The 14,819-nt window shown below is 52.1% G+C and overlaps 1 protein-coding gene across 3 annotated transcripts in view; it reads right to left on the bottom strand.

Annotated features, from left to right (window-relative positions):
* FBXL20 (F-box and leucine rich repeat protein 20) overlaps positions 1-14,819 on the bottom strand; it is a 65,390-nt gene that overhangs the window by 22,551 nt on the left and 28,020 nt on the right. For all 3 annotated transcript variants that reach the window (XM_064733623.1, XM_064733622.1, XM_064733624.1), the window contains exon 3: positions 719-773. In XM_064733623.1, the coding sequence (XP_064589693.1) occupies positions 719-773 (55 nt within the window). The remainder of the gene's footprint in view (positions 1-718; positions 774-14,819) is intronic.

Raw genomic sequence — 14,819 nt, 5'->3', positions numbered from 1 at the left:
CTGCCAACGCTGCTTTCAGCTGGGAGCTCCTTCCAGGGACAATGCAATGCCCAGGCACCACACAGAGCAATTTTTTAATGCAATTAACAATGTTTAAGCTTTTTTTTTTCCTTTGAATTCCAATGTGCTTAGAGAATTAAATCAGTGGTGGCTGAGGTGTGGAGGCAGGATTGATGGGTTTGTGCAGGGATGGTGACAGCACCCCAACACCTTCCCTGGGTCACCACCCTGGCAGGGAAAAGAAATAAATCTGAATAAATCTGGCAGCTCCAGAAAATTGAACCTTCCAGTCCAGCTGGAGGAATTCTCCCAAGCAAATAATCCAAGCTGGATTAATCCAATTACAACCCCTCACTTTATTTCCATGCTTACTCCAACTACATCCAAGGAGAAAATGAACTTTCATTGATTGTGCAGCATCTCTGTGAATTAAAATTTCCACCAAAACCCGCAGGATGGCATTTTGGGCTCATCCCACGTTGCAGGGAGTAAAACCCAGAATGAGGGGAGAGTTCTGGGCAAAACATCAGCCCCCTGCCCTTTGTACCTGGGACACTGGAAAATGCTGCTCCAGCTTGGAATTTCCCCTCACTGGAGCTATGGGAATTTTCCAGGAGTTCCAGGGGACACTCAATAACCTCAGCTGAGTGGGCAGGGAGGATTGTCACCCAAATGCAACATCCTGTGAAAATCCACCAGGAAGGAGGAAGGCTCTTACCCTGGAAACTTGAGCACAACGACACAGAGTGACCACATCCAGGAAAGAGAAAATTCTGGAATAGAAATGAGAGATACTTTATAGGTTATTGATATTTAAAACATAAAGGGACGTGGAAAACAAAAGGGGGGGGAGGAAAAAAAAAAAAAAAAAAAAGGACTGGGACAGCAAAAAGTTCTTTGTGATTTGGCTGAAAGCTGAACTGTGAAAGGAAGTGCAGAGGCAGCAAATGGAAACAAAACACGGCCATGGAGGAGCAGAAAGCTCCCAGCCTGGAGTGGCTCCTGCCCCACAGAACTGGGAAACAGCTCCCAGCCTGGAGTGGCTCCTGCCCCACAGCACTGGGAAACAGAAAATTCCCAGCCTGGAGTGGCTCCTGCCCCACAGCACTGGAGGGCTAGAATACAAACTCCATGCCTGAGAGTGGGCTCCATGCCCTCACAGAATGGGAACAGAAACTCCCCAGCCTGGAGTGGCTCCTGCCCCACAGCACTGGGAACAGAAACCTCCAGCCTGGAGTGGCTCCTGCCCCACAGCACTGGGAACAGAAACCTCCCAGCCTGGAGTGGGTCCTGCCCTCAGAAATGGGAGCAGAAATTCCCCAGCCTGAGTGGCCTGCCCACAGCATTAGGAAACAGAAACCTCCAGCCTGGAGTGAGTCCTGCCCCACAGATGGAACAGAAACTCCAGCCTGGAGGAGTCCTGCCCCAAATGGAGCAGAAAGCTCCCAGCCTGGAGTGGGTCCTGCCCTCAGAAATGGGAACAGAAATCTCCCAGCCTGGAGTGGCTCCTGCCCCACAGCACTGGAACAGAAACTCCCAGCCTGGAGTGGCTCCTGCCCCACAGCACTGGCTGCTCACCCCAGCGAGCCTGGCAGGAGCCCTCAGGGCACGGAGCACCAGCAGGGCCCTGGGCTGGCTCTGACTCTGCACAGGAGGGAATTGAACACTCCAACACCTTCAGCACCAGCTGCCAGAAATGGGCAGTGCCATCCCTCAGTGTGGGCAGTGCCATCCTCACTACCAGCTCTGGATCAGGGCAGTGCCATCCCCCATTGTGGGCAGTGCCATCCCTCATTACCAGCTCTGGATGAGGGCAGTGCCATCCCCATTACCAGTTCACAGAAATGGGCAGTGCCATCCCTCAGTGTGGGCAGTGCCATCTCTCATTCCCAGCTCTGGGATCAGGGCAGTGCCATCCCTCACTGTGGGCACTGCTGTCCCTCATGATCAGCTCTAGGATTAGGGCAGTGCCATCCCTCATTCCCAGCTCTGGATCAGGGCAGTGCCATCCCTCATTACCAGTTCCAGGATGATGGCAGTGCCATCCCTTATTACCAGCTCCTAAAAGTGGGCAGTGCCATCCCTCATTCCCAGCTTCCAGAAATGGGCACTGCCATCTCTCATTCCCAGCTCTGGATCAGGGCAGTGCCATCCCCCATTGTGGGCACTGCCATCCCTCACTACCAGCTCTGGATCAGGGCAGTGCCATCCCCATTACCAGTTCACAGAAATGGGCAGTGCCAACCCTCATTCCCAGCTCTGGGATCAGGGCACTGCCATCCCTCACTGTGGCAGGGCCATCCCCCATTGTGGGCACTGCCATCCCTCATGACCAGCTCTGGATCAGGGCACTGCCATCCCTCATTCGCAGCTCTGGATCAGGGCACTGCCATCCCTCATTCGCAGCTCTGGATCAGGGCACTGCCATCCCTCATCCCCAGCTCTGGATCAGGGCACTGCCATCCCTCATGACCAGCTCTGGATCAGGGCACTGCCATCCCTCACGACCAGCTCTCAGAAATGAGCAATGCCATCCCTCACTGTGGGCACTGCCAATCCCCCATCACTCACTCCAGACCAGTTTTGGTGCCCAGATCATTCCTGGCTCCCTGAGTGACCCCAGCCCTGCTGGCATTGCCCAGCCTGGGCACCAGAAGCTGAGGGTGACCCAGGTGTGGCCTGAAGGGGGACACCAAGGATGGCCAGGGGACATTTCCAAGGCCCTGCAGTGCCAGGACAGGGGGGAAGGGGTTCAGGTGCCACAGGGCAAGGCTGGGTGGGACATTGGGAAGGAATCCATCCCTGAGAGGGTGGGGAGGGCTGGGATGGGTCCCTGGGGCTTGGAGCCACCTGGGACAGTGGGTGGGACAATGACACCAGCCAGGAGGGACAAGGAGCTTTAATATTTTAATATTTTCAAATTGAAGGCCACCCAAAAGAGAAGGCAAATGTTGAGCATCCTGAGAAGCAGGGATGGAAAAATCCCTTCAGAAACACCAATATTGAGGGAAAATGATGGAGGGTAAATGCAGATTATTCATGAGAACATGGATGCTAAAGGTATTTTGCACTTCCATACGTGGCAGAGCCAGCTGTGCTCTTGTGCTCCACTGTGCTCGGCCAGGATGGACAATGACACTGGGCTTTAATATTTGAATTTAATATTTTCAACTTGAAGACCACTCAAAAGAGAAGGCAAAAGCTGAGAATCCTGAGAAGCAGGGATGGAAAAATCCCTTCAGAAACACCAATATTGGGGAAAAGAGTGTTCCTGATGGAGGAAAAATGCAGATTATTTATGAGAACATGGATGCTAAAGGTATTTTGCACTCTCACAAGTGGCAGAGCCAGCTGTGCTCGGCCAGGATGGACAATGACACTGGGCTTTAATATTTGAATTTAATATTTTCAACTTGAAGACCACTCAAAAGAGAAGGCAAAAGCTGAGAATCCTGAGAAGCAGGGATGGAAAAATCCCTTCAGAAACACCAATAATGAGGGAAAAGGATGGAGGGTAAATGTGGATTATTTATGAGAACATGGATGCTAAAGGTATTTTGCACTTCCATAAGTGGCAGAGCCAGCTGTGCTCAGCCAGGATGGACAATGTCACCAGCCAGGAGGGACAAGGAGCTTTAATATTTTAATATTTTCAAATTGAAGGCCACCCAAAAGAGAAGGCAAATGTTGAGCATCCTGAGAAGCAGGGAGGGAAAAAGCCCTTCAGAAACACCAATATTGGGGAAAAGGATGGAGGGTAAATGTGGATTATTTATGAGAACATTGATGCTAAAGGTATTTTACACTCTCACAAGGGCAGAGCCAGCTGTGCTCAGCCAGGAGGGATAATGACACTGGGCTTTAATATTTTTATTTAATATTTTCAAATTGAAGACCACCTGAAAGAGAGGCAAATGCTGAGAATCCTGAGAAGCAGGGATGGAAAAAGCCCTTCAGAAACACCAATATTGGGGAAAAGAGTGTTCCTGATGGAGGAAAAATGCAGATTATTTATGAGAACATTGATGCTAAAGGTATTTTGCACTCCCATAAGGGCAGAGCCAGCTGTGCTCAGCCAGGAGGGACAGTGACATCAAGCAGGAGGAACAATGAGCTTTAATATTTGAATTTAATATTTTCAAATTGAAGACCACCCAAAAGAGAAGGCAAATGTTGAATATCCTGAGAAGCAGGGATGGAAAATCCCTTCAGAAACACCAATATTGGGGAAAAGGATGGAGGGTAAATGCAGGTTATTTATGAGAACATTGATGCTAAAGGTATTTTGCACTCCCATAAGGGCAGAGCCAGCTGTGCTCGGCCAGGAGGGACAGTGACACTGGGCTTTAATATTTTAATTTAATATTTTCAAATTGAAGGCCACCCAAAAGAGAAGGCAAATGTCGAGCATCTTGAGAAGCAGGGATGGAAAAAGCCCTTCAGAAACACCAATATTGAGGGAAAAGGATGGAGGGTAAATGTGGATTATTTATGAGAACATTGATGCTAAAGGTATTTTGCACTTCCACAAGGGCAGAGCCAGCTGTGCTCAGCCAGGAGGGACAATGACACTGGGCTTTAATATTTTAATTTAATAGTTTCAAATTGAAGACCACCTGAAATAGAGGCAAATGCTGAGAATCCTGAGAAGTAGGGATGGAAAAAGCCCTTCAGAAACACCAATATTGAGGGAAAAGGATGGAGGGTAAATGTGGATTATTCATGAGAACATGGATGCTAAAGGTATTTTACACTTCCATAAGTGGCAGAGCCAGCTGTGCTCAGCCAGGAGGGACAATGAGCTTTAATATTTTAATTTCATATTTTCAACTTGAAGGCCACCCAAAAGAGGAGGCAAATGTTGAATATCCTGAGAAGCAGGGAGGGAAAAGCCCTTCAGAAACACCAATATTGAGGGAAAAGGATGGAGGGTAAATGTGGATTATTTATGAGAACATGGATGCTAAAGGTATTTTGCACTCTCACAAGTGGCAGAGCCAGCTGTGCTCTTGTGCTCCACTGTGCTCAGCCAGGAGGGACAATAACACTGTGCTTTAATATTTTAATTTAATATTTTCAACTTGAAGGCCACCCAAAAGAGAAGGCAAATGTTGAGCATGCTGAGAAGCTGGGATGGAAAAATCCCTTCAGAAACACCAATATTGGGGGAAAAGGATGGAGGGTAAATGCAGATTATTCATGAGAACATGGATGCTAAAGGTATTTTGCACTCCCATAAGGGCAGAGCCAGCTGTGCTCGGCCAGGATGGACAGTGACACTGGGCTTTAATATTTTAATTTAATATTTTCAACTTGAAGACCACCCAAAAGAGGAGGCAAATGTTGAATATCCTGAGAAGCAGGGATGGAAAAAACCCTTCAGAAACACCAATACTGGGGGAAAAGACTGAGCTTCCCAAATAGGAATTAAATCTGGAATTGCAGCAGATTAAATTCTCTCACTGCAAAGGGACTCCCTATTTTGTCTGAACAGCTCAGCTCTGCACAATTTGGGTAAAACACACTCACTTTGAGCAATGTGCAGGTTTGGAACATTTATTTTTGTACCCAAACAGGATTCCTGTCCTGCCTGGTGAGCCCTTTCACATATTTTTATTCTTCAGAGTCCACAGTGGAGAAAATAATCCCCAAAATTAACTTTATCACCAAACACTGCTCACAGATGAAGGCAGACTGAGCTTCCCAAACAGGAATTAAATCTGGAATTGCAGCAGATTAAATTCTCTCATTGCACAGGGACTCCCTACGTGTTTGATTTTGTCTGAACAGCCCAGCTCTGCACAATTGGGGTAAAACACACTCACTTTGAGCAATCTGCAGGTTTGGAACATTTATTTTTGTACCCAAACAGGATTCCTGTCCTGCCTGGTGAGCCCTTTCACATATTTTTATTCTTCAGAGTCCACAGTGGAGAAAATAATCCCCAAAATTAACTTTATCACCAAACACTGCTCACAGATGAAGGCAGACTGAGCTTCCCAAACAGGAATTAAATCTGGAATTGCAGCAGATTAAATTCTCTCACTGCAAAGGGACTCCCTATTTTGTCTGAACAGCCCAGCTCTGCACAATTTGGGTAAAACACACTCACTTTGAGCAATTTGCAGGTTTCAACCTCTTAATCCACTCAGGGGTTTCTAGGACTGCTCACTTTCCCACTGCTGCTCTAATTGGATTGGGGTCAGGACTCTCCTGAAATCCCTGCAGCTCTGAGGTGAGCCAGCTTAGACCTTCAGCTTTCTAAAATTACCAATTTGTGCCAGCAAACCCCTCCCACCATCCCAGTTCAATCCCAGTTCATTCCCAGTTCAGCCCTGCTGGGCAAGGGCACGGACACCAGGGCTCTGCTGCCAGCTCAGAATGGGATAAATCAGAATGTGGGCACGGCCTGGGCATGGGCTGGGCATGGATTAAAGCTGCTCAGGCCAGGAGGGAGCTGCAGAGTGCCTGCCCTGCCTGTGAGCCTGCAGGAAGAGCTGAATTCCTGCAGATGATCCTGCTGGGGCCAGGCAGGAGCTCCATGGCACACTGGCAGTGCCAGCTGCTGCAGGAGGGCAGCACAGACCCCTCTGCCAGGGCAATTGGGGCTGGGGGTGGCTGCCAGGCTCAGGGAGGGAAAGCAGTGGGAATGCAGGGAGAAGGGACAGGGTGTTGTCACGGACATGTTTTATGGAAAATCCTTTCCTTGGGATTTTTCCTCCTGAGAAGCTGAGAGGCCTCAGGAACAAAATGCAAACATTGATTATCTGCTGCTGTGGAATGCAACAGGTGGGTCTGTGATTGGTCTCGTGTGGTTGTTTCTAATTAATGGCCAATCACAGTCAGCTGGCTCAGAGAGTCCGAGCCACAAACCTTTGTTATCATTCATTCTTATTCTATTCTTAGCCAGCCTTCTGATGAAATCCTTTCTTCTATTGTTTCAGTACAGTTTTAATATAATATATATGATAAAATAATAAATCAAACCTTCTGAAACATGGAGGCAGACCTTCATCCCTTCCCTCATCCTCAGACCCCTGTGAACAGGGTCACAGGATGGCACTCTGGGGACACAACCACAGCAGGAGCCAGCAGGGAGCAGGGATTCATTTCCCAGGGAATTTGCTTTTTGCTGCTTTGGTTTATTGCTGTGTGTGTGTGAAGGTCCAGCCACCTCCAGGACATGGATTGGTCACCACCATGCTGGGGCTGTCCCATCCCTGGCAGTGCCCAGTGCCAGGCTGGACAGGGTTTGAACCGGGTGGGAAATGCCCATGGGATCAGGTGGGAAATGCCAGTGGGATCGGGTGGGAAATGCCCATGGAACCGGGTGGGAAATGCCCACGGAACCGGGTGGGAAATGCCAGTGGAACCAGGTGGGAAACGCCCACGGGGACAGGTGGGAAATGCCCACGGGATCGGGTGGGAAATGCCAATGGAGTCAGGTGGGAAATGCCAGAAGGATCAGGTGGGAAATGCCCACGGGATCAGGTGGGAAATGCCAATGGAACCAGGTGGGAAATGCCCATGGAACCAGGTGGGAAATGCCCACGGGATCAGGTGGGAAATGCCCATGGGATCGGGTGGGAAATGCCCACGGGATCAGGTGGGAAATGCCCATGGAACCAGGTGGGAAATGCCCATTGAACCGGGTGAGAAATGCCCACGGGATCGGGTGGGAAATGCCCATGGAGTCAGGTGGGAAATGCCAATGGAACCAGGTGGGAAATGCCAATGGAACCAGGTGGGAAATGCCAATGGAACCAGGTGGGAAATGCCCACGGGATCAGGTGGGAAATGCCCACGGGATCGGGTGGGAAATGCCCACGGGATCAGGTGGGAAATGCCCATGGAACCAGGTGGGAAATGCCAATGGAACCAGGTGGGAAATGCCCACGGGATTGGCTGGGAAATGCCCACGGGATTGGCTGGGAAATGCCCACGGGATCGGGTGGGAAATGCCCATTGAACCGCGTGGGAAATGCCAATGGGATCAGGTGGGAAATGCCAATGGAACCAGGTGGGAAATGCCCATGGGATCAGGTGGGAAATGCCAACGGAACCAGGTGGGAAATGCCCATGCAACCAGGTGGAAAATGCCCATGGAACCAGGTGGGAAATGCCAATGGAACCAGGTGGAAAATGCCCATGGAACCAGGTGGGAAATGCCCACGGGATCAGGTGGGAAATGCCCATGGGACCAGGTGGGAAATGCCAATGGAACCAGGTGGGAAATGCCAATGGGATTGGGTGAGAAATGCCAATGGAACCAGTTGGGAAATGCCAATGGAGTCAGGTGGGAAATGCCCACGGAACCGGGTGGGAAATGCCCACGGGATCAGGTGGGAAATGCCCACGGGATGGGGTGGGAAATGCCCATTGAACCGGGTGGGAAATGCCAATGGAACCAGGTGGGAAATGCCAACGGGATGGGGTGGGAAATGCCCATGGAACCAGGTGGGAAATGCCAATGGAAGCAGGTGGGAAATGCCCATTGAACCAGGTGAGAAATGCCAATGGGATCAGGTGGGCAATGCCAATGGAGTCAGGTGGGAAATGCCCATGGAGTCAGGTGGGAAATGCCCATGGAACCGGGTGGGAAATGCCCATGGAACCAGGTGGGAAATGCCAATGGGATCAGGTGGGAAATGCCAATGGGATCGGGTGGGAAATGCCCACGGGATCAGGTGGGAAATGCCCACGGGATCAGGTGGGAAATGCCAATGGAAGCAGGTGGGAAATGCCCATGGAACCAGGTGGGAAATGCCCATTGAACCGGGTGGGAAATGCCAATGGGATCAGGTGGGAAATGCCCACGGGATCAGGTGGGAAATGCCCATTGAACCGGGTGGGAAATGCCAATGGGATCGGGTGGGAAATGCCAACGGGATCGGGTGGGAAATGCCCATGGAACCAGGTGGGAAATGCCCATGGGATCAGGTGGGAAATGCCAATGGAACCAGGTGGGAAATGCCAATGGGATCAGGTGGGAAATGCCCACGGGATCAGGTGGGAAATGCCAATGGAACCAGATGGGAAATGCCAATGGAACCAGATGGGAAATGCCCACGGGATCAAGTAGGAAATGCCCATGGGATCGGGTGGGAAATGCCAATGGGATCAGGTGGGAAATGCCCATGGAACCAGGTGGGAAATGCCAATGGGATCAGGTGGGAAATGCCAATGGGATCGGATGGGAAATGCCAATGGAACCGGGTGGGAAATGCCCATGCAACCAGGTGGGAAATGCCCACGGGATCGGGTGGGAAATGCCCACGGGATCAGGTGGGAAATGCCCACGGGATCAGGTGGGAAATGCCCATGGAACCGGGTGGGAAATGCCAATGGAAGTAGGTGGGAAATGCCCACGGGATGGGGTGGGAAATGCCCATGGAACCGGGTGGGAAATGCCCACGGGATCAGGTGGGAAATGCCCACGGGATCAGGTGGGAAATGCCAATGGAACCAGGTGGAAAATGCCCATGGAACCAGGTGGGAAATGCCAATGGGATTGGGTGGGAAATGCCAATGGAGTCAGGTGGGAAATGCCAATGGAACCAGGTAGGAAACACCCATGGAACCAGGTAGGAAATGCCCACGGGATCAGGTGGGAAATGCCAATGGAACCAGATGGGAAATGCCAATGGAACCAGATGGGAAATGCCCACGGGATCAGGTGGGAAATGCCCACGGGATTGGGTGGGAAATGCCCACGGGATCAGGTGGGAAATGCCAATGGAACCAGGTGGGAAATGCCAATGGAACCAGGCAGGAAATGCCAATGGGATCGGGTGGGAAATGCCCACAGGATCGGGTGGGAAATGCCAATGGGGACAGGTGGGAAATGCCAATGGGATCAGCTGAGAAATGCCCACGGGATCAGGTGGGAAATGCCAACGGAAGCAGGTGGGAAATGCCCATGGAGTCAGGTGGGAAATGCCCACAGGATCAGGTGGGAAATGCCAATGGAAGCAGGTGGGAAATGCCCACAGGATCGGGTGGGAAATGCCCACGGGATCGGGTGGGAAATGCCCATGGAGTCAGGTGGGAAATGCCAATGGAACCAGGTGGGAAATGCCAATGGGATCAGCTGAGAAATGCCCACGGGATCGGGTGGGAAATGCCCACGGGATCAGGTGGGAAATGCCCACGGGACCGGGTGGGAAATGCCCACGGGATCAGGTGGGAAATGCCCACGGGATCAGGTGGGAAATGCCAATGGAACCAGGTGGGAAATGCCCACGGGATCAGGTGGGAAATGCCAATGGGATCAGGTGGGAAATGCCAATGGAAGCAGGTGGGAAATGCCCACGGGATCAGGTGGGAAATGCCAATGGAACCTGGTGGGAAATGCCAATGGGGATCATGGATTGGTCACCACCATGTTGGGGCTGTCCCATCCCTGGCAGTGCCCAGTGCCAGGCTGGACAGGGTTTGGAGCAGCCTGGGACAGCGTGAGGTGTCCCTGTCCATGGAAGGTGGAACCAGACAGTCCCCAAGGTCCCTTCAAACCCAAACCATGGGTTTGGAGCAGCCTGGGACAGTGGGAGGTGTCCCTGCCCATGGAAATTGGAACCAGACAGTCCCCAAGGTCCCTTCCAGCCCAACCATCCCAGGATTCTGTGACCTGCCCATCCTGCCTGGCTCTCTGGACACACAGGACAATGTCCCCACTGCAGGTGGGACACAACAGGATGTCACTGCTGACCCCAGAGCACCACCCTCCTGGTCCATCCCTGATTTTTAGGGATAACAAAAGCTGCTCTTCTCCTCTTTCACATCCTCCTCCTCTCTGTTGTGCCCAAGTGCAGCTTTCACTGCACACCCAGGGGAGCCCGAGGCTGTGTGAGAGTGGCCAGAGCAGGGACAGCATTCACAGAGCAGTGCCCAAACACACCAGCCTTTGTCCTGCACACAGTGCCACCCATTTACAGGAGATCCCTGCACAAAACCCATCCAAGCTTCTCTTTCAAAGGCTGCACTGTCAATGCACAGTAATTAATTTGCACAGTATGCTAACAGTGAATTGCAGCTCTCCAAACCATCACTTATGAGCTTTAAACATTTATCAACTCCTGATTTCCCCTTGGTTCCACCAGATCCTGAATGATTCCCTGCTCTCCAGCAGGTTGGGATGAGCAGGGACACAACAGGCACAGACATTTCCAGGACACAATGGGATTGGGTGGGAAATGCCCACAGGATTGGGTGGGAAATGCCCATGGAACCAGGTGGGAAATGCCCATGGGATCAGGTGGGAAATGCCCACGGGATCAGGTGGGAAATGCCAATGGAACCAGGTGGGAAATGCCCACGGGATGGGGTGGGAAATGCCAATGGGATCGGGTGGGAAATGCCAATGGAAGCAGGTGGGAAATGCCAACGGGATTGGGTGGGAAATGCCAATGGGATTGGGTGGGAAATGCCCACGGGATCGGGTGGGAAATGCCAATGGAACCAGGTAGGAAATGCCCATTGAACCGGGTGGGAAATGCCAGTGGAACCGGGTGGGAAATGCCCATGGAACCAGTGGGAAATGCCCACGGAACCAGGTGGGAAATGCCCATTGAACCGGGTGGGAAATGCCCACGGGATCGGGTGGGAAATGCCAGTGGAACCAGGTGGGAAATGCCCACGGGATCAGGTGGGAAATGCCCACGGGATTGGGTGGGAAATGCCCATGGAGTCAGGTGGGAAATGCCCACAGGATCGGGTGGGAAATGCCCATGGAGTCAGGTGGGAAATGCCCATGGAACCAGGTGGGAAATGCCAATGGAACCAGGTGGGAAATGCCAATGGGATCAGGTGGGAAATGCCCATGGAACCAGGTGGGAAATGCCAATGGGATCGAGTGGGAAATGCCAATGGAACCAGGTGGGAAATGCCCATGGGATCGAGTGGGAAATGCCAATGGAACCAGGTGGGAAATGCCCACGGGATCAGGTGGGAAATGCCCATGGAGTCAGGTGGGAAATGCCCACAGGATCAGGTGGGAAATGCCCACGGGATCAGGTGGGAAATGCCCACGGGATCAGGTGGGAAATGCCAATGGAACCAGGTGGGAAATGCCAATGGGATCAGGTGGGAAATGCCCACGGGATCAGGTGGGAAATGCCCACGGGATCGGGTGGGAAATGCCCACGGGATTGGGTGGGAAATGCCCACGGAACCGGGTGGGAAATGCCAATGGGATTGGGTGGGAAACACCCACGGGATCAGGTGGGAAATGCCCACGGGATCAGGTGGGAAATGCCCACGGGATCAGGTGGGAAATGCCAATGGAACCAGGTGGGAAATGCCCATGGGATCAGGTGGGAAATGCCCATGGAAGCAGGTGGGAAATGCCCACGGGACTGGGTGGGAAATGCCCATGGAGCCAGGTGGGAAATGCCCACGGAACCGGGTGGGAAATGCCAATGGAACCAGGTGGGAAATGCCAATGGGACCAGGTGGGAAATGCCCACGGGATCAGGTGGGAAATGCCCACGGGATTGGGTGGGAAATGCCCACGGGATTGGGTGGGAAATGCCAATGGGGATCAGGTGGGAAATGCCAATGGGATCAGGTGGGAAATGCCAATGGAACCAGGTGGGAAATGCCCACAGGGTCAGGTGGGAAATGCCCACAGACAGGATCAGGTGGGAAATGCCCACAGGATCGGGTGGGAAATGCCCACGGAACCAGGTGGGAAATGCCAATGGAAGCAGGTGGGAAATGCCCACGGAACCAGGTGGGAAATGCCAATGGGATCGGGTGGGAAATGCCCATGGAACCAGGTGGGAAATGCCCACAGGATTGGGTGGGAAATGCCCATGGAACCAGGTGGGAAATGCCCACGGGATCAGGTGGGAAATGCCAATGGAACCAGGTGGGAAATGCCCACGGGATCAGGTGGGAAATGCCCATGGGATCAGGTGGGAAATGCCAATGGAACCAGGTGGGAAATACCAATGGAACCGGGTGGGAAATGCCAATGGGATCGGGTGGGAAATGCCCACGGAATTGGGTGGGAAATGCCCATGGAACCAGGCGGCAAATGCCAATGGGATCGGGTGGGAAATGCCAATGGAAGCAGGTGGGAAATGCCCACGGGATCAGGTGGGAAATGCCAATTGGAACCAGGTGGGAAATGCCCATGGGATCGGGTGGGAAATGCCCAGGATGGGGTGGGAAATGCCCACAGGATCGGGTGGGAAATGCCAATGGGATCAGGTGGGAAATGCCAATGGAACCAGGTGGGAAATGCCCACGGGACTGGGGGAAATGCCCATGGAACCAGGTGGGAAATGCCAATGGAACCAGGTGGGAAATGCCCACGGGATCGGGTGGGAAATGCCAATGGAACCAGGTGGGAAATGCCAATGGAAGCAGGTGGGAAATGCCCACGGGATCAGGTGGGAAATGCCAATGGAACCAGGTGGGAAATGCCAATGGAACCAGGTGGGAAATGCCAATGGGATCAGGTGGGAAATGCCAATGGAAGCAGGTGGGAAATGCCCACGGATCAGGTGGGAAATGCCCATGGAACCCGGTGGGAAATGCCCATGGGATCTGGTAGGAAATGCCAATGGGATCAGATGGGAAATGCCCACGGGATCAGGTGGGAAATGCCCATGGAAGCAGGTGGGAAATGCCCATGGAACCAGGTGGGAAATGCCAATGGGATCAGGTGGGAAATGCCAATGGAACCGGGTGGGAAATGCCAATGGAACCGGGTGGGAAATGCCAATGGGATCAGGTGGGAAATGCCCACGGATCAGGTGGGAAATGCCCACGGGATCAGGTGGGAAATACCAATGGAACCGGGTGGGAAATGCCCATGGAAGCAGGTGGGAAATGCCCACGGGATCGGGTGGGAAATGCCAATGGAACCAGGCGGGAAATGCCAATGGGATCGGATGGGAAATGCCAATGGAACCGGGTGGGAAATGCCAATGGAACCGGGTGGGAAATGCCAATGGGATCGGATGGGAAATGCCCACAGGATCGGGTGGGAAATGCCCACGGGATGGGTGGGAAATGCCCACAGGGTCAGGTGGGAAATGCCAATGGGAACAACTTGGAAATGCCCATGGAATGGGGGAAAATTCTTGGAATTTCCTGGATTTTTTCCCACTTCCCCAAAACCCTCTCCCCATTTTTCCTGCCTCTCCAAACCCTTTCCCTCCATCATTTCCACCTTTTCCCATCCTCTCCTTCCTTAAATCCTTTCCCACATTCCCTGATCTTTTCTCACTTTTCCCACATCCTCTCCCAACTTCCTTAATTTTCCTCCTGATTTCCCTCCATCCTCCAGGATTTACCCTGGATCTTTTCCCACCTTTTCCCAAAATCCTTTCCCACTTTCCCTCCATCCTCCAGATTTTTCCATCCATCCTTTCCCACCTTCCCTGGATCCTTTCCCAAAACCCTTTCCTGTTTTTCCCACATCCTCTCCCAACTTCCTTAAATTTCCTCCTGCTTTCCCTCCATCCTCCAGGATTTACCCTGGATCTTTTCCCACCTTTTCCCAAAATTCTTTCCCTCCATCCTCCAGGATTTACCCTGGATCTTTTCCCACCTTTTCCCAAAATCCTTTCCCACTTTCCCTCCATCCTCCAGATTTTTCCCTCCATTCTTTCCCACCTCCCCTGGATCTTTTCCCACTTTCCCAAAACCCTTTCCTGTTTTTCCCACATCCTCTTCCAACTTCCTTAAATTTCCTCCCACTTTCCCTCCATCCTCCAGGATTTATCCTGGATCTTTTCCCACCTTTTCCCAAAATTCTTTCCCTCCATCCTCCAGGATTTACCCTGGATCTTTTCCCACTTTCCCAAAAC

This window comes from Zonotrichia leucophrys, chromosome 27, assembly GCF_028769735.1.
Source record: "Zonotrichia leucophrys gambelii isolate GWCS_2022_RI chromosome 27, RI_Zleu_2.0, whole genome shotgun sequence".
NCBI lineage: Eukaryota > Metazoa > Chordata > Aves > Passeriformes > Passerellidae > Zonotrichia > Zonotrichia leucophrys.
The sequence above is the reverse complement of the archived record's forward strand: the minus strand, read 5'-3'. Positions and strand labels throughout refer to the sequence as shown.